General features: G+C 32.9%; 9 protein-coding genes across 9 annotated transcripts; 6 read left to right on the top strand and 3 right to left on the bottom strand.

Annotated features, from left to right (window-relative positions):
• Nucleotides 1-265: 265 nt before the first annotated feature.
• Kpol_1033p9 (uncharacterized protein) lies at nucleotides 266-3724 on the top strand (the record flags this gene model as incomplete). Its single annotated transcript, XM_001645514.1, has 1 exon — nucleotides 266-3724. The coding sequence occupies one exon, from the start codon at nucleotides 266-268 to the stop codon at nucleotides 3722-3724; it is 3459 nt and encodes a 1152-aa protein (XP_001645564.1).
• A 104-nt stretch (nucleotides 3725-3828) lies between these two features.
• Kpol_1033p8 (SPX and EXS domain-containing protein) lies at nucleotides 3829-6450 on the bottom strand (the record flags this gene model as incomplete). Its single annotated transcript, XM_001645513.1, has 1 exon — nucleotides 3829-6450. The coding sequence occupies one exon, from the start codon at nucleotides 6448-6450 to the stop codon at nucleotides 3829-3831; it is 2622 nt and encodes an 873-aa protein (XP_001645563.1).
• Nucleotides 6451-8713: 2263 nt separating this feature from the next.
• INM2 (inositol monophosphate 1-phosphatase INM2) lies at nucleotides 8714-9598 on the top strand (the record flags this gene model as incomplete). Its single annotated transcript, XM_001645512.1, has 1 exon — nucleotides 8714-9598. One exon carries the CDS (start codon nucleotides 8714-8716, stop codon nucleotides 9596-9598), a length of 885 nt encoding a protein of 294 aa, XP_001645562.1.
• Nucleotides 9599-9925: 327 nt separating this feature from the next.
• Nucleotides 9926-11137, top strand: MRX10 (Mrx10p; the record flags this gene model as incomplete). Its single annotated transcript, XM_001645511.1, has 1 exon — nucleotides 9926-11137. One exon carries the CDS (start codon nucleotides 9926-9928, stop codon nucleotides 11135-11137), a length of 1212 nt encoding a protein of 403 aa, XP_001645561.1.
• Nucleotides 11138-11335: 198 nt separating this feature from the next.
• Kpol_1033p5 (HAD family hydrolase) lies at nucleotides 11336-12112 on the bottom strand (the record flags this gene model as incomplete). The annotated part of the gene is made up of 1 exon (XM_001645510.1): nucleotides 11336-12112. One exon carries the CDS (start codon nucleotides 12110-12112, stop codon nucleotides 11336-11338), a length of 777 nt encoding a protein of 258 aa, XP_001645560.1.
• A 1913-nt stretch (nucleotides 12113-14025) lies between these two features.
• Nucleotides 14026-16605, bottom strand: APE2 (metallo-aminopeptidase; the record flags this gene model as incomplete). Its single annotated transcript, XM_001645509.1, has 1 exon — nucleotides 14026-16605. The coding sequence occupies one exon, from the start codon at nucleotides 16603-16605 to the stop codon at nucleotides 14026-14028; it is 2580 nt and encodes an 859-aa protein (XP_001645559.1).
• Nucleotides 16606-17945: 1340 nt separating this feature from the next.
• On the top strand, nucleotides 17946-18569 carry RCN1 (Rcn1p; the record flags this gene model as incomplete). The annotated part of the gene is made up of 1 exon (XM_001645508.1): nucleotides 17946-18569. One exon carries the CDS (start codon nucleotides 17946-17948, stop codon nucleotides 18567-18569), a length of 624 nt encoding a protein of 207 aa, XP_001645558.1.
• A 272-nt stretch (nucleotides 18570-18841) lies between these two features.
• RRM3 (DNA helicase) lies at nucleotides 18842-21040 on the top strand (the record flags this gene model as incomplete). Its single annotated transcript, XM_001645507.1, has 1 exon — nucleotides 18842-21040. The coding sequence occupies one exon, from the start codon at nucleotides 18842-18844 to the stop codon at nucleotides 21038-21040; it is 2199 nt and encodes a 732-aa protein (XP_001645557.1).
• A 987-nt stretch (nucleotides 21041-22027) lies between these two features.
• On the top strand, nucleotides 22028-22855 carry SLT2 (mitogen-activated serine/threonine-protein kinase SLT2; the record flags this gene model as incomplete). Its single annotated transcript, XM_001645506.1, has 1 exon — nucleotides 22028-22855. A coding segment is annotated over one exon (828 nt), but the record flags the coding sequence as incomplete, so codon positions are not given.

Raw genomic sequence — 22855 nt, 5'->3', positions numbered from 1 at the left:
GGCGAAGTGTCAGTTATTACTGGCGCCATTTTGTCACTGTGACGCCAATAATTCTTTGTATTATTATCATCTTTCACGACATGTATCAAAATATCAAATGAAGGCTAACGAAGGTTTAGTTATAAGAGACTTGAGCCTAAATATAAGTTAGTGTTTCAATAAATGTAAAAATATGATAAAAAGGGTATAACTTGTTGGTTACTTTGCATACTCTATTGATTAGATTAGTAGTTTAAGATCTGGCAAGATATAATATCTGTATAAGATGGCATTTTCCCTGCCACCAGGTCCAAACAATGGGAATAAAGTGCTACACTATAATATTAGGCAAAGTAATAGTACAGATTCGCTAGATGAAGCTTTAGATAACATTCATATTAATAACCTTGGGGATACCTTTGAAACTCAAGATATTAATAATAGTAGTTACAAGGGCGATGAATGGAATAATGATAATCATAATGAAACAATTGAGCTAAGGACCATTTCAGGAACCGAATCAGATAATAATGATACTATTCGTAAGTCTATACATTCTAATACCCGTCCTTTGTTAAATGATCCACATAGAGATTCATTTGACACAATTGCAGATGTGAATAATCTTACTAATCGATTTTCCAAGGAAAGGAATTTTTTTCATAAAGCTCTATCAAGTATTAGTTCAGGAATAAGTGATGGATTAAAGAAATTGAAATCTAGAAATTCACAAATAAGAATAAATAATAAAAATACTGAAAGGGTTATAAAACCTGGGAATACTCATTTAAATCAAAAAAAGCCATATTCTGGGAATCAAATTTCTAATGCGAAGTATCATCCGTTAACGTTTGTTCCAATACTATTATATGAACAGTTTAAATTTTTTTTTAATCTATATTTCCTAGTTGTTGCATTATCTCAGGCTGTTCCAGTACTAAGAATTGGTTACTTATCCTCATATATAGTGCCATTAGCATTTGTTATTACCGTTACAATGTTAAAAGAGGCTACTGACGACATTCAAAGGAGGAGCCGTGACAAAGAATTAAATAATGAGCTATATGAAGTATTACAAAAGGATGGCCAAGTTACCAGTAAAGATCTGAGAGTTGGAGATTTGATAAGACTGAAAAAAGGATCAAGAGTTCCTGCTGACTCCGTTTTGTTACAGACTAGTGAGGTTACTGGTGAAGCATTTATCAAAACCGATCAATTGGATGGGGAAACGGACTGGAAGTTAAGAATCGCACCACCAATTACACAGTCACTACAAGAAAGTGAACTGATTGAAAAAACTACGATAAACGCATCTCCACCTGAAAAATCAATTCATAGTTTTTTAGGAAAGGTCGCTGTGGATCTTTCAGATTCCATTTCATCCCCTTTAACTATTGATAACACTCTGTGGGCAAACACAGTAGTTGCTTCAAGTGGTACTTGTATCGCTTGCGTCGTCTATACAGGTAGGGACACAAGACAATCAATGAATACAACAAAATCTTCTGTTAAGACTGGTTTAATAGAATTAGAAATTAACTCTCTTTCAAAACTATTATGTGTATCGGTTTTTGCTTTATCGATATTACTAGTTGCATTTGCAGGTTTTCATAATGAGGACTGGTATATCGATATTATGAGATACCTAATTCTATTCTCCACCATTATCCCAGTATCGTTAAGAGTTAATTTAGACTTAGCAAAATCAGTATATGCCTATCAGATAGAGCATGATAATACCATACCTGAAACTATAGTTAGAACGAGTACAATTCCCGAAGATTTAGGTCGTATCGAATATTTGTTAAGTGATAAAACTGGTACGTTGACACAGAATGAAATGCAATTGCGCAAAGTTCATTTAGGTACTGTATCTTACACTACTGAAACAACAGATATTGTCACAGAATATGTTTCAAATTTCGTTAATAATTCAATGAATGGTACAAACAGCATTGCTTCGAGAAAGCAGATCCATTCCAGAGTATGCGATATGATTCTCTCAATGGCAATTTGTCATAATGTCATCCCAACGACTGTTGAAGATGAAATAACTTATCAAGCAGCATCGCCTGATGAAATTGCGATAGTTAAATATACGGAAGAGGTTGGTCTTACACTATACAAGAGAGATCGTCATTCAATGACATTACTTCATGACAGCACTAACGAACAATTCCAATATGATATATTGCATATATTTCCATTTAATTCAGATTCGAAGCGTATGGGTATTATAGTTTTAGATAAACAGAATGATACATACTGGTTTATGGAAAAAGGTGCCGATAGTGTGATGTCAAAAATAGTAAGCAGCAATACTTGGTTAGATGAAGAAGTTGGAAATATGGCTCGTGAAGGTTTAAGAACGTTAGTTTTTGGTAGAAAAAAATTGTCACATAAAGTATATGAACAATTTTCCTCACAATACAACAAGGCTTCTTTAGAAATGAATAATAGAGAATCCCAGATGTCTGATGTGGTTTCAAAATTTTTAGAGCATGATTTGGAACTGTTGGGATTGACTGGTGTGGAAGATAAGCTACAAAAAGATGTTAAATCTTCTATTGAATTATTGAGAAATGCTGGTATTAAGATATGGATGTTAACTGGTGATAAAGTCGAAACTGCGCGCTGTGTATCTATCAGTGCTAAATTAATATCCAGAGGTCAATATGTGCACACAATCACCAAGTTGCATAAGCCAGAAAACGCATTAAACCATCTGGAATATCTATATGTGAATAGAAATGCATGCCTTCTGATTGATGGTGAATCCTTAGGGATGTACTTAACATATTATAAGGTTGAATTTTTTAATGCTGTAATACATTTACCTTCAATTGTTGCATGTCGTTGCACACCTCAACAAAAAGCAGATATTGCAGTTCTTATTAGAGATTTTACTGGAAAAAGAGTATGTTGTATTGGTGATGGTGGTAATGATGTTAGTATGATTCAATGTGCAGATGTTGGTGTTGGTATTGTCGGTAAGGAAGGTAAACAAGCATCCCTTGCTGCTGATTTCTCTATAACACAGTTCTGTCATTTGACAGAATTGCTATTATGGCATGGTAGAAACTCTTACAAAAGATCTGCTAAACTGTCACAATTTGTGATGCACAGAGGCCTAGTTATTGCAATATGTCAGGCAGTCTTTTCTATATGTTCAAAATTTGAACCTATTGCCCTTTACCAAGGGTGGCTAATGGTTGGTTATGCAACTTGTTACACCATGGCTCCAGTTTTCTCCTTAACTTTAGATACTGATATTAAGAAATCCCTGGTTAAAGTATATCCAGAGCTATATAAGGATCTGATAGAGGGAAAGAGTCTCTCATACAAAACATTTTTTGTATGGGTAACATTGTCTATTTACCAAGGTTGTATTATTCAGCTATTTTCTCAAGTATTTACTGGCGTTAATGAAACTTTTTTCTTAAATTTAGTGGCGTTAAGTTTTACTGCATTAGTTTTAAATGAAACAATTATGGTCGCTTTAGAAATATCTACATGGAACAAAACAATGTTAATTACTGAAATCGTAACATTTATTATCTATGTAGTGTCTGTTCCATTCTTATCAGAATATTTTGATTTATCGGACTTTACTACCCTAAAATTTTATGCAGAACTAATTCTTATTTTAGCAGTATCTGTATTTCCGGTTTGGGCATCTAAAAGTATCTATCGCAGAATGCATCCCCCTAGTTATGCTAAAGTTCAACAATATTCTGTCGTTTGACTTAGAGGTTAGGAATAAAAACATGGATACAAGAATGAATTTGTTTATATTATTTACTATTACATAATGACACATAGAATTGTTTAAAATATCGTAACTTTCTATTAACTATTGTTTTCATTTTCATTAAAACCTTGCAAAATAGTAGAAAATGCACGGGGTCTCTGAAAATCTGTTGTATGCGCCCAATACATGTTATTTGACAGGTTTTCAATTAAAGATGCCCTTCTATGCTTAATTGAATTATGTAATGAACGTTCCTGTTCCCTATGTGATTTCCATGCTGAAATATTAGATTGATCTGGATCGATAGGGGTAAATAGTGGTGAATAATCTTGTGGGTAATTATAGTTGTCTATTGAAATATCTTCTGCAATATTATAAGGTAGTGTAGTCTCGCCTGTGACTTTGTATAATTGTACATTTGCAACATGTTCATTTTCAACACGAAATATAATCCATATTGCTCTTCTAAACAGCTCAGTAAGAGCTAATACATATGTGGTGATTTCATTACTACGCATATCAATCGGTAATATGATAAATACTATCCATTGTAACCTTATTGAGACATTAATAATCATACAAATATAATAAAACAGTCTTCTTGTAAATTTATACTCACCGGTTTTCCAATTCCTTGTACCAGCAAGATATAGATCATCTCTTAGAAACAAATTCTTTGAGGATTTCTGGAAAAGAGACCAATCCATAAGAAGATCCCAGAATATAGTATAACATGAGTTGACCAATGACACTATAATAAAAATAGACTTTGTTGTTGAATGATCTTTTGCTAGTCGAAACTTGCAAAACGTATAACTAAATGCCACACCTACAGCATATTTCACTGCATTCGGTAAATGAGGGAATGCATCTCTTGAATCGGCATATCTTCTTAAACATTGCAGAAATCTCCAAAAATTTGGTAAACACGATAAAATAGTTGCAGAAGATTGATTTATTGGGCGGCACAAATCATTGTCAGTATTTGAAATAAGACAATTAAATACTGCTATCTCTGCTAGTGAATAAGTTAAAGAGCAAAATACGACACCCCAAAAAAAATCTCCAAATTCGACAGGAAATGCACCAGAAAATACTAATCTAATCAATCCCACTATAATCCATCTCTTCGATCTCTTAAATTTGTCCCAATATGGGATGAAAGTTATTGGAAGGAAAAATAATCCAAATAAAATAATTAAAAATGAAGATGCATATAATAGAAGGTTAATTTTGAAAAAACTTAAACCTGCACAAACTGCACAAATCAATGCAAAAAATGCCAAAAAATAAAAATGCAAGGATATTAAAGAAGTAGAAAAATCGTGGTTGAAGAAATGGGAACCATTCCTTTGTGACATTTCTCCGAACATAATAAATCTATAATTGATGCCAGTACGATGCCAGATATAACTATCTAATAAGAAAAGAAGCACACCAAAATATATCAAAAACCAACTTCCCCAATATGGAAGAAGTATGGAACGCATATAAAGTACAGACTTGGAATTTGCTGTTTTCAAGCAATAACAAATATAGAATACAATTGCTGTACTGAAACCAATTCCTAAACCGCCGATAAACATCTGCACAATTGATCTGTTACTTCTATGTATAGTCCGCTCATTAACTTTATCTTCTAAAGAAAGCTTTTTCAATTGTTCATTTCGTTTCTTTCTATCTTGGGGATTACATGATAAATCAACAGTATACCAATGTTTTATTTGATCTTCCCATACTTTTAAAGGATCTTCATTGTCAATAAAAAAATTTGCTACATTATTCCTTCCTGATTCTTGGTTTGGCTTGTTATCTCTTGATTGGTTTGAAATGTCGATATATTGACGAAATATCATAAATTTTACAGGTACATCTTGTATCACATATTTCAATTCGTGAGTTTTGCAAATTTTGTCAAATTTTTTGACAATTTTCCTTACACCAGTTGCGTTGACGTTTCGAAAGGTTCTAACCAATTCTATGTAAAGATATAATTCTAACAATGCATCATCTAACATTCTCCTCGCCTTTATTATGGTAATATCAGAGAACTGAGTACTGGCACAACTACATTCGGTAGATGTAAATCTAAAATAATGTTTTAATGATTGAGGAATGGAAGGTAATAAGTTAGAATGTCTTAAAAACTCTTTTACTCTTGAAGTCATTTTAACTGCACTCTTGGGCTTTTGTTTGGAACATGATGCTTTTTGTTCATCTGCGTATTTGAGAAGTGATGTTAATGAACCATATGAGCTCTGTGTACCTTTTTTTACAAATGATCTTTGGCTTGCTAGCAATGAACCATGAACAGAATACGATAAGTCACCATGTCTCTTGTATAGAAGTACTTGTTTCTGTAACATTTCATATCTATTTTGGCATTGCTCTAATAACCATAAGAAAAAATCATTGCATTTTGAAATTTCTTGGGAAATCAACCAATGATCAATGAATTCACGTATGAATTCATTCTGTAGGTAAGAGTATCTGGAAAATCTTGGGTGACTATGTCCTCTATCAGAAGTTGCTAATGGACGACTTGGTCCCAAAAACTCGGTTGGAAATGCTTCTATCAAATGCTGAGAATCTTCCAAAGTTTCCTCTTTACTTAACAATTCAGCAAATTCTTTTAACCTTTTTTTACCTGTATTATATTGGATGTATTTTCCCTTCCATTCTGGAATTGCAGACTCAGTAATAAAGTCTCCAAATCGCATATCCTTATTCCTGTAAGGCCGGCTTGATACTCAAGTAGTTCCTAGGTTCGCCTCTTTTACTATTGTATGTCTCAACTAAACTTAAGATGACAAACAGTATTTGAGAACATATATATATATATATATATGTGTGTGTGTCTGTGTGTGTGTGTCTTTTGAAGTTTTGAATTCCGTTGGCACTAAATAGTACCCTTGAGAATGAAATTTGAAGATTCGATGAACAATAAAGAAAGAATATCAAATCTGTTTTGCTTTTAGTCTTTTTTTTTCTTATTATTTTAAATTTCGGTAGAACTTGCTTCTACAGGTTCCTATTAGTGAAGGAAACTGTAAACCCAAGAATGAGATGAACTTGAACCTGGGAAATCGATGAGGTCTCACATTTTCCTGCATAACAACTGGAACAAATCTTCATCACTGTTGCCAGACTGAAAAAAAAAATACTTTCGAAACCGAATTGGATTCTACATTGTTAGTATCCTAAATAGGAAGTATCTTGATTCCGATCTTAGAACGAATTTTCCTAATTTGGAAAGTTTGCGTGAATTTATAATTTATACGATCAAAGAACTAAAATAAACAAAACTAGGACATTTTTCGCTACCCATTTTTCTCTGCATTAGGACAAATGTATAATGAAGACAGCCAATTTTTGTAACCATATATTCCTACCAAAAGGCACAACCATTAAAAAATATTCAAAGTATAGCAACACATACTAGAACCTGATGGCAACATACTAGAGACAGACCGATATATCGATAGTATTTCTAGATTCATGACGGTTTCTGAAACGTAATACTAAAAGAGGATCATTACCTCTCTTAATGGCTCCTCAAACAAACTTCAAATTGAACATGGGCGAAGTGTATCAATGTAAATAAAAACAAACTCACTTAAAAATGACCTTGGAATAATTTTAAACATCCAGACGTTATATCGTTGACTCTTGATTGTTCTTTAGTGAAAGACCAACAAACTGAAGATCTTGACTGCTGTTTTATCTTTTATAAATAAAGGACGACAACGAAAATTTGCTTAGCTGAGTATCTTAAAAACGATACAAAAGACACTAATATATATTGTAATTAATGAGAGTATGATGAGAACAACAGGTTCGATTGAAGTCAATGAAATTTTTTCATTGGTTTATATATCAATTAGTTGATTGAATAATATACTGACGTAATATATTTCTGGTCATAGTAAGATTTACAATGAAGGATGGAGGTAATCCTAGTCGAGCCAGCCAGAGCAAAACATGAAATGGTATCTATTCTTTAAAAAAGTCCTGGTTGCTCTGTTGGTTGGATATACAAAATGGATATTGTAATGGTATTTGATATATCTACTATTGGTGAGATGGGAAGGGGATAATCCCTAGCGGTTATGCTCAAAATTTGGAGATTGAAAGGAATATCTAGATCACGTGATTGTGATCATAGTTCATGAATAGGATATAATACGGAAATGGGATTCTAGTTTCCGTCTAATCTCCGTGGAAACAGTTCATTTTGGAGGTTGATAGTAGGGTAACTTTAAATGACAGGCTATCTATTCTATTATATCTGTTAATTAGTTGGGTTAAATCGCAGTCGTTGTTATTACTATTGAACAGAATTATTATATAATGGATAACCTAGTTGGAATTATTTAACCAGTTGATCTATCATCCAGTTCATTGTTATAGAGCGCTGAAAACTTAAGAGAAAGCGATATATTTTTTCTTTAGTGACACACAAATATTTTACATTCAACCGCTTTTGTAGATGACTGATACAAGAATTCAATATATCTATATCGCTCTCTAGTTATGTTGATCAATATGTCCAAAAGTATCTTTAACGCTGGTTATAGTATCCATTTCATCTCATATCATAGTTGTACGTATGCATTACTTCCTTCCCATGGTTAATTACCCTCATCAGATTCCACTAGATTGATTCCACACGAGCTATCTAAATCCAACACGACTCATCCTTAGATTCTTCATTGAACAATCATTTCTCTAGAAATTGTTGCTCTTGACTGTATCGAGAAATAAATTTGGGTGATCGCATCTCTCACGAAGTTTAGAGGTGCAACAATTCATGTGATTGATCTTAAAGGATGTAATAGTATTTTACACTCTAATGGTCTAATTTTTAGTTAGGATATATTTTCATTTCTGATCTATCTATTATAGTATTCATTTCGTTAGCTACGTAAAGGGTATTAGAGTTGATACTATCGCGGAATATTTCAAATATATTCAATTTCAAGGATGGCTCTTTCTAAGCAAGAACTGAAAAGTATTGAAAATGCATTGATTAATTTAGTCAAAGAGGAAGTTGGTCCTCTTATCAAAGTTCAATCAGGAACAAAATTTGAATCATATGAAGACAAGGCAAACTCAGTTGATCTAGTCACTCAAGTTGATCAGAAAGTCGAATCAATAGTGAAAAATTATTTGTTAGAAAAGTACCCTAATTTCAAATTCATTGGCGAGGAGAGTTATGTTAAAGGTGTAACCAAGATAACAAATGAACCAACATTTATTGTGGATCCAATCGATGGTACAACAAACTTCATACATGGATTTCCTTATAGTTGTATTTCCTTAGGTTTATCAGAAAACCAAAAACCGGTTGTTGGTGTAGTCTTCAATCCTCACTTAAACCAGTTATTTCATGGATCCAAAGGTAATGGTGCATTCCTAAATGGAACTCCAATTGAAGTAGCTAAAAGACCATTAGTTTTGCAAAAAGCTTTAGTTGGGTTTGAAAGTGGTTCTGAGAGAGATGATAGTGGCAATTTCGATATTAAGGCCAAAACCTGTAAGAATCTTCTAAGTCAAGATGGTGCTTTGATACATGGTGTCAGAAGTCTAGGAAGCGCTGCAATGAATATATGTTACGTTGCTACTGGTATGATGGATTGTTACTGGGAAGGTGGTCCATGGTGCTGGGACGTGTGTGCTGGTTGGTGTATTCTTAACGAAACTGGGGGTCTGATTGTCAATGGTAATCCTAACAATTGGGATGTTTCACTTAATGGAAGATGTTATTTTGCTATCAGAGGTGGATCCAACGAAAAAGAACAACATGAATTCATTAAATCCTTCTGGAGTCATGTTGCTGGTGATTTAAAATATGAATACAAAGATTGATGATTCAAGATATATACATTCCAGTCTCTCCCAAAATTATCGCTAGGAGCTATCCTACCACTTACAATATATATGAAACTATATAATTCAAATAAATCGTTCAGTAAAGCTGTACCCCCCATTTTAGGTTTGGTATTTATATCATTGAATTGCATTATGCTATGCATTTTACTGGTAGTTTTATTAATCACTGACAAAATTATTACTAGACAATTTTTCAGCTAAGAAAACCGCTCCTATTTAAACCGTACACTTTAAAAATAAATACCTGATTAAATTGGTAATACACTATAATGAGATATGATTGAAACCAACAACTATATCTAAATGTTAACGACCACCAATCTTAAACCCTGCTTCAGATGGTATCGTTGTTTAAGTCAAACTTCTTTAATAAACCAATGCAATTTTCGAATATCAGCCAAACGTTGCTATAGCGAACAAAAGACTATTGAAGATGATATTCCCTATATCAGGATGAAGATGGTTAGATCACCAAGAAGTATACAGCAGAATCCTTCAAGATATCTTAGAAGAAGTTTTGTTCCTAAATATTCCAAGGCACAACATTTGAAGAAAGATTGGAATGTTCAAAATCTATCAACGAACTATAAAGTTAAGGTATGTACTACAATTACTACCGGTGAAAGATACGATTTAAGTAAAGCAATTGGACTTCTTAACCTCAATGGTTTACAACCTTCGAATTTGATTCCAAATGAGATTGTTACTTTCAAATATATATATGATGGGGTTCGAGGTGATATTATGGTGTTGGGACAAAATGGGTCAGTTGTCAGTTGGGGATTTGATGAAAACACTCTAACGAACAATATATTACCATTGATAGAATCTGCCATCATCAACCCTTTAGTACCCGATAAATATGAGAGTGAAGATTTAGATTTTATTGAATTAGATAATGAAGATGAAACGACTTTGAAATTACTACCTTCAGGGGATGCGAATGAAGCCAGTTTTATAGCTGAAGATGTCATTGTTATCAATTCTATCGATCAAACATCAGGTCTACTGGATAAAGCAGCCTTTTCTAGTGGTATATCGAGAAGTACTTCGTTGGCAGTTTTAGAATCAGCATTAGAGGAGCATATCAATAGATCGAGAATTATCACAGAATCAGTATCCAATGGGAAAAAAATGAATCTTAATGAAAGAGATTTTCTAAAATCAATCGGTAGATTATTTTTAATTCGAGGCAAGTTGAATTTATATTCTGAAATAATCGAAACTCCAGATTTATATTGGAGTGAACCACAATTAGAGAAGATCTACAAGAACGTATCGAAATATCTAGATGTAGTTCCACGGATTAACATATTGAACAGCAAATTAGACTATTCTACGGATGAATCTCGAGCATTGTTGGCAGTGCTTAATGAAAGGAAGAGTACATTTTTAGAATGGATCATTATATATTTAATTGCATTTGAGGTATGCTTTGAATTGTATCATTATTACGAGAAAAATTACATTCAAACCGAACAGTCTAGCACCGACAAAGAGAATAAAATCAAATGAGAGGTGGTGCATGGACAGTTATACTTGTAGATAGTGAACCCAATCAGACAATGTGGAAGGACATTAATCGTAGTCAAACAAAATACGTAAATTAACTATATAAAATTTATAAAAGAAACACATTTAGATAATTTGTCTAACGTTAATTAATATTCATAAAAAATTCATTACAAAATGGTTACAATTATCCTTTCCAAATCAATCCTTTGATAAAGGATTTGAAATCTTTAGGATAATTTTACCATTTTTAGTATTTTTAACTACTGAAACATGAGTTAAGTCTTCTACTACAAAATCTGCACCAGCATCGAATAAAATATTTTTATCATAAGAAGAAGTGATACCTATGGTATAAGCACCCATTGCTTTCCCAGCTTTTATACCAACAGGAGCGTCTTCAAATACTACAGTACTAGTTGTATTGTCGAAATTTAAATCCCAAACGTCACATAATTGTTTTTTACCCAAAAGATAGCCTTCAGGATCCGGTTTCCCATTAGTGACATCGAAACTTGTGACGAAAGCTTTTGGTTTCCCTACCTCTTCTAAGATATTCTCGAACCAAGAGAATACACAATATGGAGAGCCTGAAGTGACAATAGCCCATTTTCTTTCATTAAAGATTTCACCAGAGTCTGTATCCCGATCCAGCGATAACAAAAGATCTTTCGAGCCAGGAACCAGATGTACTTGGTCTTTGTAATCTGTTGCAATTGACATTTCCAACATTTTGACAGCTTTATTATCAGTGTTGTCCAATTTTGGGAAGAATTTATTTAAAACTTCTACGGTTCTCGTACCGTGAGAAAACTTGAACAATTCCTCTGGATCGACATCATACTGAGAACAAATGCTCTTCCAAGCACTTTCAGAAGCTTCAATTGTATTGACAATGGTACCATCCAAGTCGAAAAGACATAAATCGACCTCTAAATCCCCTTTCTCTACTGGGGAATCATTCCAAATTATACCCATAATGTAATTTCTTTTTAAATAAATCCTTGTCTTAAGAATTGATCCTACTGCTCCGTCTCAAATTTAGTCAATCTGATAACAAAAAAATATAATCCTAAAAGACAACCTATGAATGTGTCCTTCCGATACCTCAAGCAAACTGGAAATCGACTTCAAATTAAATAAAATGAACCTTTTATGTATATATAATTGATTAATAACCTCCTTCCTTATATACGTATATAATCTCGAAACCAATAATTTTTCAAACTTTATAAAATATCCAGTTTCGAAAAGGAATGGAGATACAGTGTTAAATCCGGGGTAATATCTTAAAGGTTGGAAAAAAAGAAAATATTGAATCAGCGATGAGATGAGATGAGATGAGATGAGATGAAACTATTTAATAAACAACCTGATTTTAGTAGATTGTTTTGGTTGATTGGGTTGAAGTGTTGATTATCAGGTTATTGAAGGTTGATATTCACTTGATATATCGAAAGAATTTGTTGTTATGGTTTTGGTTTGGTTATTTTAGGGTAGAAATTGGTATCAAGAGCCTTTGAGATTTTGATTTAGTAGTGAGAATAATTGATCGATTGGATTCAATCTATTGATGGAACTATAAAAGTTTTGGATTGGAATGGATTGGAATGGGTTTTTGAGTTAAATTCGTATACTTGTGGGCACTCTGCTTATATTGTTTTTGGGTTTAGTGTGTGTGTGTGTGTGTGTGTGTTTTGGGTTTTTGGGATATGTTAAAAACACAAAATATGTTTGAGTTCATTCACCTTTGATATTCCTTGTTAATAAGGTCTTGGTTTGGATATCGTTATTGACACAAATGCATATCGTTGACCTTAGTCAATGATGTTCTTCATTGTGAAAGTGGACTTGCTAGTTGGCCAATGAACCTTGAGCTGTATGTATGTATGTGTGTGAGAGTGTGTATGTGTGTATGTGTGTGCCAGTCAGGTCAATTTCAAACAGTTTAAGGGAACGTCTCGACCAATGTTTTGATTTATCTATAGTAATAGTGTTGTTAGGGTCACATATTGAAAAAACCCAAGCTTTACAGAGAGTTGATACGAGTGACACACATATTTATACACACCCAAATACAATTCGAATTGATATACAACTATAAAATAAAATACACATATAAATTCACATTGAAAGTTTAAAATAAGAAATAAAAAAAACAGTTGGGTTTTATCCTAAGAGGTGGCTATGGAATGGTATTCAGATGGTGTCGACTCGTCAGATGATGATCTATATTCCATTGACAATGATACAGAAGGTTGGAATACGTTGATCAAAGGATTTCAATACTTTATTATGTGGTTTATGATTGTTTCTGTTATTTATGGTCTTGTATTTGGATTAACTATATTCACAAGATATAGAAAACTCTACAATTGCAATAGCTCTAATATTTATATAGGAAGTGAAATAGGTGTTTCCCCATCAGAATTCAACGATGCAGATTTATACCCAATTATTGATTACAAATCAAATTTCAAATCATATTATTTGAACAGACTGGATATTAGCAACATTTCTTCTTTGAAACTACCGACATCTATAAAACCTTCTTCAAAAAGATTATATTCGATTAAAGAGCTGATAGCTATAAGACAGACTATGGATAGAAATAATTTAGGTGTACCAAAAGGTTATTGGAAAGTTTATAAATGGTATCGTAAAAGGTATAAATGATACTTGACAATTGTACAGCACGACTCATGATTTATGATTCATATTTTTTAAATTAAATTTATACTTACATATAGACATAGAAATCAAATCAATTAAATTACATTAAATGACTTGTGAATCAATATTTTCTCGTTTTTCTTAGATAAAAACATACAGATTTATTTACCATAGAAACAAGAACTGAAAAAGTTACCTACGTACCTCTACAGTTCTGCTTATTTATAATAGCCATTTTCTTTTAAGTAAGCTAAAACCACTCCACGGTCTCTGTTAACCCATTGTGCTTTGGAAGTAATGGTATCCAAAGATTGAGCTAAACTTTGATCAAAACCCTTAGTAGATCTCTTATCAAAAAATTCGTTAACTTCTTTAACTTTTTCCAAAGATGTAAAACCAGAAGTACCAATGACAACTACGGAACCTAACATAGATAAACCTGGTGGTAATCTCTTTGCAAGTTCGTCCCAATTGGTTTGCATCCATCCCCAAAGAGCTTCAATACCTTCTTTGTGAGTTCTCATACCTTGCATTGGAATGTAGATATCTTGGTTCAAAACAGTTCCGTCAAATAAGTAACCTAAGGTTCTTTCTAATAACTGAGGATCAGAAAATCTACCAAGAGCTCTTAAAGCTGCTAATTTTTCATCAGAAGACATAGGATTGTTGTAAATCTTGAACAATTTTTCATAGTTTTCAACACCACCAACTCTAGCAGCAGCATTAAAGACACTTGGTTTAATCAAAGCAGGAATAGCCTTTTCATCACCAGCACTGTATTGAGCAAACATTTCCAAAGCAGCCTTTTCAATTACTTGGTCTTTGGAATCACAAGCGGCACCGAATAAAGCAACCTTCAAACGTTGGTCAGCAAAAGATTCTTTAGTTGTAAAGTCCCATCCTAATGATTTGGCCTTTTCAGAAGCCAAATGCATAGTAAAGTTTTCCAATGCATCTCTTACTTCTTTTGGTTCGAAAGACCAAGCAGCCTTCATTGATGAAATACTGTTGATGATTTGATCCCAAACAACAAAAGATTTTTCTTGCTTCCAGTCAGAGACCAATTTCAAGAAGTTAGTAGTTGGAGTATAACCAGAAGAAGATAAAGCTTTGGCATCAGCTACTAAACCAGTACGGTCTTCAATGGATAGCAAGTGGGATTGTTTACCGAATTTATTCCATCTATCATTCGAGTATGAAGTGATGTAGATGGCAGATTGGTCACTGTTGACTTTATAAAATTCAGAATCTTTTAATTCAATAGTCTTTGATCTTTCATTCAAAGTCAATGAGCTATCAACACCTTCCTTAGTCTTCAAGGATAAGAATACTGGATACAGAGTTTCATCTTCTTCAGGTTTGACATCACCTGTTGATAGATAACGGTGTTGAGTGAAAGTTACTTTGTTTCCATCTTCGTTAACAGAAACAACTGGGAAACCCACTTTCTTTGTCCAAGTGTTCATTACTTCACTAACATTTTTACCAGAAGCTTCAGATAAAGCGGTCCACAAATCTTCAGTTTGAGCATTTGAGTACTTAAACTTCTTTAAGTATTCGGATACACCCTTAATAAAGACATCTTCACCTAACCATTTAGAGACCATTCTTAACAAGGAAGCACCTTTAGAGTAGGAAATAGCATCAAAAATTTGGTTAATTTCATCGGCTCTCTTAACTGGAACTTCGATAGGATGTGAAGATCTCAAGGCATCCAAGGATAAAGCATGCTGCAAAGTATCAGTAACATATTGTTGCCAGACATTCCATTCTGGTTCAAATTCATTACAAGAGTACCATGACATCCAAGTAGCGAAACCTTCATTTAACCATAAACCTTCCCACCAGTCCATAGTAACCAAGTTACCGAACCATTGGTGAGCCAATTCATGTTGAACAACTTCAGCAACTCTTTGGATACGATCTAAAGTAGCATTTTCCTTATCCAATAATAAATCTACGACTCTATAGGTGACTAAACCCCAGTTTTCCATAGCACCTGCAGAAAATTCATGAACTGCAACGTTATCCATTTTTGGTAATGGATATTGGATACCAAAAGATTTTTCAAAGAATGCTAAAGTTTTAGCAGTTAGATCAGCAGCAAATTGACCATCTTTCTCGTTACCAGGAGTGGCATAAACTCTTACAGGAATTCTGAAATCCTTATTTTCAACATATTTTAATTCAGCAATGATGAAAGCTACTAAATAAGTTGACATATTTGGAGTAGTATTAAACTTGGTAATTTTTTTACCATCTTGTTCAATTTCTGATTTAACATCCATGTTTGATAAATGAGTGTAAATTGGAGAGGAAATTAAAGTCACATCAAAAGTAGATTTTAAATTAGGTTCATCAAAACAAGGGAAAGCTCTTCTTGCATCAGTTGGTTCCATCTGAGTGGTGGCCATATATTTAGTTTCGCCAGTTAACTTATCTTCATATTTAGCTCTGTAGAAACCTGCCATATTAGAATTTAAATTACCAGTAAATGAGATTTCCAATTGAACTTGGTCATTCTTAGAAACAACACCATCTTCAAAATCTAAGGATAAAATCTGTTTATCTTCATCAATTGAAATAGTTTTGGCATCTGAAGAACCAATCTTAGCAGAGTGGACATCAATATCAACAACATTTAATTTAACATTATCAATTGTTTTGTCCTTAACTTTCAAATCAATCTTAACGTTACCAGAATATTTAAAAGTTTCAAAATCTGGTTCAACTTCTAAATCATAATGCAATGGTTGAACATTGCTTGGCAATACTTCTCTTTCAATTGAACTAGACATATCAATATTATTATTTTTTTTTTAATCCAAGTGTTAAAATAAAATAAAGGTTTCTGTTAGTATATTAAACAACAAAAGTAAAAAAAGCCTAGATTAAACAAAAAGAATAAATCCTTAACAATTCAAAGATACAACTTTTGACCAACTAGCTACAGATCACTTCAATTCAGCCTTACAACTCCTATTGTACACAACTAAACCACTTTCTATTTCTTTGTTTCTTGGTTTGTTGCAGTAACTTTTAAACCTTTTCTTTCTCTTTGTTAAAGTGGTGATAGTCCAATTTGAAAAGGGCAATTTGATATATAAATCAGCAGTTGTTGATGATGTTATAGTTTGACGTTGGGTGATCACAATGAGATTGAAACTATCATTTGACAGTCAATGATAGTTATTACTATTAGTGTATGGTTTGTCCCTTGTTGTCGCAAGTTTAATAGGCTGTGAGTTGATGCTGCTGCTTAATTACATGTTTTTTGCAGTAACAACGAAGAAAGATTTAAAACTATCAAGTTGTAAAACTCTTCCCCTTGTCCTTTTCTAGAGATGACTGAACTATTTTGGTTGCAATTCTTGATTACTTAAGTACATGTGTGGCTTTTCTGATATATGTCTATGGGCTACTTTGCAAAGATTGTAACTTTTCCATTGGAACTCAGGCTGAAGACACAGACGATGGATCTCTGTAACTATTGTTTTAAAGGTGGAAGAAACATGACAAATACATATACATACTTTTTAGCCATTGATTTAATAGCTTCACATTTACCACATCTGTGAGAAGTTTCAGTGAATAATTGTCTAGTGTTATTATATACAGGATAAGAAATGGTATTTGGCAATGAATATATAGATTTTGTTAATGGGTTTATAAAAGGTTTCAGACTTCTTGCAGGTACACGTAGACCTCGAGACAACAGTCTTGATGAATACATCTGTCTCCTCCAACAAATTGTAAAACCAATCGTTATAGTATCACCCTTTGAAATAACCTTTCTTGTTATATTAAGAACAGATCAGAAACAGATAGCTCTGGTTAGAAGTAATAATATGACAGAAACCGAAATAGAAGGCAAACTAAAAATAAAACTATATACAGTAGGTACCTTTCAATTATATATCACTTGTTCACAGGGTGCTAGTCTAACAGATTAGTACAAACTAGTATTCTTATTAAGAATCCATCGTTGTTAAAGTAGCTTAAATATGTTTTAAATCGAATTTTTAAATCCATATTAAAAAAAGGACTAGACTGACAGTTAATAGAATTAACTAGAACTGTTTATGATCGATATACATATGGGATGAGTGTATAACAAGGTCCAAACTGTTCATAAGATATGTCTACTAATACTGTAATAGTCACCAATAAAAGTTCGATTGATCCATCTCTATCAGTTACAACAGATGACAACGTTTTAAGATTGGTCCATTGGCTAAATGAGACAATACTATTAAAATTTCAAGTTGAAGTATCAAACCCAATACAATTGATTAAAATCCATAGCTTTAAAAGACTAATCTTAGTATGTCCGTCGAGATTAATTGCAAAAGATTTAGTTACCACAGGATCAATTCATTTTGACCATTGGTCTTTTAATTTCTCTCTAACTGATACCATTACAAATATAACTAAAGATTATTTAAAAGTACCAAAAAGTGATAAAATGTTTCTAGTATCACCACCAACTTCACCACCTCCTGGCTTTGACTACTCTAGATGTGAAGATCAACCAAATACCAATGTATTACATGTTTCTGAAACTTCAACTAGTTATAACAACCTTAATATCAATAACGATAATAACAATCTTGTCAGTAGTAATGTTGGATCAATAGTTTTAGAAAGAAGAGCAAGTTATGTGATATTTGATCAAGACGATGACAAAGATATACAAGAATTTAAAACTGCAATGCCACCACGATCTGTATTCGATGATGATAGTGACATTGAACTTGAATAAACTGTCATAGTTATAATTGTTATTTAGAAAATATATGTATATACCATAGCATAGCTTAAATTGTATAGATCAATGGGAGGAAAAAAATATTCGAATTGTTTACATATTTAAAATTGATGAGATGAGATGAGATGAGATGAGCTGAAGGTTATTTAATAGTTGTTGGATTGGATTGGTAGTCTGTGGTTGAGTTTTAAGACCAGCGTATTTATTTATTTATTTTGTTTGTTTGTTTGTTTGTTGGCAGTTTCGAGGGTTGATATATATTAGGTATGAAAAGAGGGTCAGGCAAACCTAGCAATGTCAAAAGTTCTAATGACCAGAAACTTTCTTTGAAGCAGAAATCGATTGCTTCTTTCTTTAATAGGAGCAATCGTGTTAAGGAAGAGGTGGTACACGAGGCTAGAAAGAAAGAGCAACATGTCGTAGTGATTCAAGATTCCATCCAGGAAACTCGTCAAACTATTATTAATTCGAAAACTACTATATCAAATAGGAATGTGAATTCGAAATCATCAATGTTATTCAATTCTCAAGGTTCGTTCGACGAAGAGTGTGACCCAGATTCAGAATTCAAGAAATTGATTAAAGGTCAAACTTTTAATAATTTTAAAAGAAGTGGTACTCCTACGAGAGTTCCTTTATTACAAAGGTCGAATTCTTCTACTGTATCCCATACAATGATACAAGATGAGGAATCAGGTACTTTCAATTCAATTACTTCTTATACCTCGAATAATAGTAGTTCAAGACAATTATCTTTCACTAGAAACTTGGATCTAGATAGTAGTGATTTCTCAGAATCGCAAACTAGTACTCAATTCTCATCTTCACAAGATTCGACTATTTCTGGTAGTAATCCGTTGAAAAGACATTCTTTCCATGGGTTGAACTTAAGTTCTCATAAAAGAATAAAGCCTATTAAACGTGAAAAATCAATATTAGGTGGTTCTGTTACATCTGCTAGGAAGCCAACAACTTCATTAGTACAGTTGACAAAAGAACAAGAAACTGTGGTAGAATACATTGTAAGAAGAAGAATGAACGTATTCTATACAGGTTCTGCAGGTACTGGTAAGTCTATTATTCTTAGAAATGTAATAGAAAGGTTAACTCAACTTTATGGGAAAGAATACGTCGCAATAACTGCATCAACGGGTCTGGCAGCAACAACCATCGGCGGTGTCACTTTACATAGATGGGCGGGGATCGGTATTGGTACAGGTGCTATCGATAGGATATTGAGTAGAATTCAAAGAAAATTTGATCTGTTGGCTTCATGGAGGAATACAAGAGTCTTGATTATTGATGAAATTTCAATGATTGATGGGAAGTTTTTAGATAAACTAGAAGAACTTGCAAGAAGAATTAGGAAAAACAATAAACCATTTGGTGGCATTCAGTTAGTACTTACAGGTGATTTCTTTCAATTACCTCCTGTACCAAAACGAGAAATTAATGAATTGTCACAATTTTGTTTTGAAAGTAAAATGTGGCCAACCTGCATTCAAAAGACAATTCTACTAACAAAAGTTTTTAGACAACAAGATAACGAATTAATCGAAATCTTAAATTCTATCAGATTTGGTGAAATTCAGCCAGCTATGGTAAAGACGATTAGATCTTTAAATAGAGAAATAAATTACGAAGATGGAATTCGACCAACCGAATTATATGCCACTAGAAGGGAAGTCGAAGCATCTAACTCTAGGCAATTGCAATCATTACCAGGCAAATTATATGAGTTTGTTAGCATTGATGTAGCTCCAAAAGAGTACATGGACCTTTTAGACAGTTCTGTGATGGTAGAAAAAGTAATAACATTAAAAGAAGATGCTCAAGTTATGATGTTAAGGAACAAACCTGAATCTGAATTAGTTAATGGTTCATTGGGTAAGGTATTATTTTTCATTCCCCAGAAGCTTGAAAAAAAAATGAACGATTTATACAGGTACATGGATGAAGAAGCGATTAGAGACATGAGATTAGTGAGTAAAGTTATTGGAAAACCCGTATATAGAGAGTCGAATGAGTTCAAAAACGAATTAAATCAAAGACCAATGTCAAGATTAGAAAGATTAGAAACAATGATAAACATAGCAGTGACAATTTCAGAAAAAGAACCTGTATTTCCACTAATTAGATGGACAATTACAACAACAAGATTCCATCATGAATTGATGTTACCAGATAATTTTGTAGTTGATTTACCAGGTAGTAATACCGGGCTGCAAAGAACGCAATTACCAATTATGTTGTGTTGGGCCCTATCGATCCACAAATCACAAGGACAAACAATCCAACGTCTGAAAGTAGACCTAAGCAATATTTTCGAAGCTGGTCAAGTGTACGTTGCCCTGTCAAGAGCAACATCAAAAGAGAACCTACAAGTAGTAAATTTTAATCCAAAAAGAATAAGAGCTAATGAAAAGGTGAAAACTTTCTACAAAAAACTAGATGTAGTAAAATAAGGTTCTCTGTGACACTCGATATTTAGGCAACTCCTTCTCCTTTACCCAAAAGCAATAACCATAATGACAGAAGAGATCCCAATCAAAAATTGTATCTCATTGATTAATTAACTGATTTGATCATCAACCGTTAAAGAAATAAGCCTTTCTTTCCTAATTAGGAAATATCTTCAATTTTATAAAAGAAACGACGGACCGTTTGTCTCTGTATTTCCCAAATTGTGAGACTAAAAATAGCATCAAATTTATGGAATTACTTTCTTTTTTTGGAATTTTTGGCTGTTTGAAAAATTTTGGCCGTGTTAAAAAATGCATCAAATTTTTTGATTTATAGCAAGTTAGCAGTGGTGAGTGGGAAATGTAGATGAATAAATACAATCCCATTAGTAAGTTTAGTTTGGAGATACATTAAGCCTTAAGAGAAATAATATTTCTTTAAGTTTTTGTTGTTGGAAATTTAAATATATATAATAAGGTACATTGATAGGCTGTATCTGTCAAAATTATTTGAGACAAATTATATTAGGGTTTTTACCTTATAATAAGAACAGTAAATTCGAAAAAAATACAATAGGATTTGACTAAGAGTGCCCTAGCTGAAATACGTGTTGAATTGATTTAAGTGAGACTATATCGATTAATTTTCTGTATTAGGTTTTTTTGGTTTTGTTTTAGTCTATTTTGGTTTATCCTGATTTTGTTTTTATTTTATTTTTTTTGCATTGCAAAAGGTTTCTAATCAGATCAAGATTTTGATTTAGTTTAAAGGAACTTCGTTAACAGGCTTAAGATTGCTTTAAATATTGGAATTGTTAAATTCTTTCAATACTTTTAGTCTACCTCAGTTTCTACTGGATAGTTGTAAGAAGGTTCATTGTATTAAAGTGTTAGGTTGTGGTTGAGGTTCTATAGAATAAAGTAACACAGCTTTTTTTAAAGGGGGGAAATATCAGGAGTCTGAAAAGAGATAGTATAGTTGGTTTGATAATGGAGAAAATAGAAAGGCATACATTCAAGGTTTTTAATCAAGACTTTACAGTCGACAAAAGGTTTGCCTTGATCAAAGAAATTGGCCATGGTGCATATGGTGTAGTATGTTCAGCTCGTTTCACTGAAGCTGCTGATGACACAACTGTTGCTATAAAGAAAGTTACAAATGTTTTCTCAAAGACTTTACTTTGTAAAAGATCTTTGCGTGAGTTAAAATTGTTAAGACATTTCAGGGGTCATAAGAATATCACATGTTTGTATGATCTGGATATTGTTTTCAATAATGATGGCTCTTTCAATGGTCTATATTTGTATGAAGAATTGATGGAGTGTGATATGTATCAGATCATTAAATCAGGCCAGTCTTTGACAGATGCTCATTATCAAAGTTTCATTTACCAAATATTATGTGGTTTGAAATATATTCACTCTGCTGATGTTTTACATCGTGACTTAAAACCTGGTAATTTACTAGTAAATGCTGATTGTCAGCTTAAAATTTGTGATTTTGGGTTAGCTAGAGGTTATTCGGAAAACCCCGTAGAAAACAATCAATTCTTAACAGAATATGTGGCTACAAGATGGTACCGTGCTCCTGAAATTATGTTAAGTTATCAAGGTTATACAAAAGCTATCGATATTTGGTCGACTGGTTGTATTTTGGCTGAATTTTTAGGTGGAAAACCGATCTTTAAAGGTAAAGATTACGTCAACCAACTGAACAGAATTTTACAAGTTTTAGGTACCCCTCCAGACGAAACTTTACGTAGAATTGGTTCTAAAAATGTTCAAGATTATATTCATCAACTAGGATATATCCCAAAA

Source organism: Vanderwaltozyma polyspora, genomic scaffold, assembly GCF_000150035.1.
Source record: "Vanderwaltozyma polyspora DSM 70294 KpolScaffold1033 genomic scaffold, whole genome shotgun sequence".
NCBI lineage: Eukaryota > Fungi > Ascomycota > Saccharomycetes > Saccharomycetales > Saccharomycetaceae > Vanderwaltozyma > Vanderwaltozyma polyspora.
Note: the sequence above shows the minus strand (reverse complement) of the source record. Positions and strands in the feature narration are given on the sequence as shown.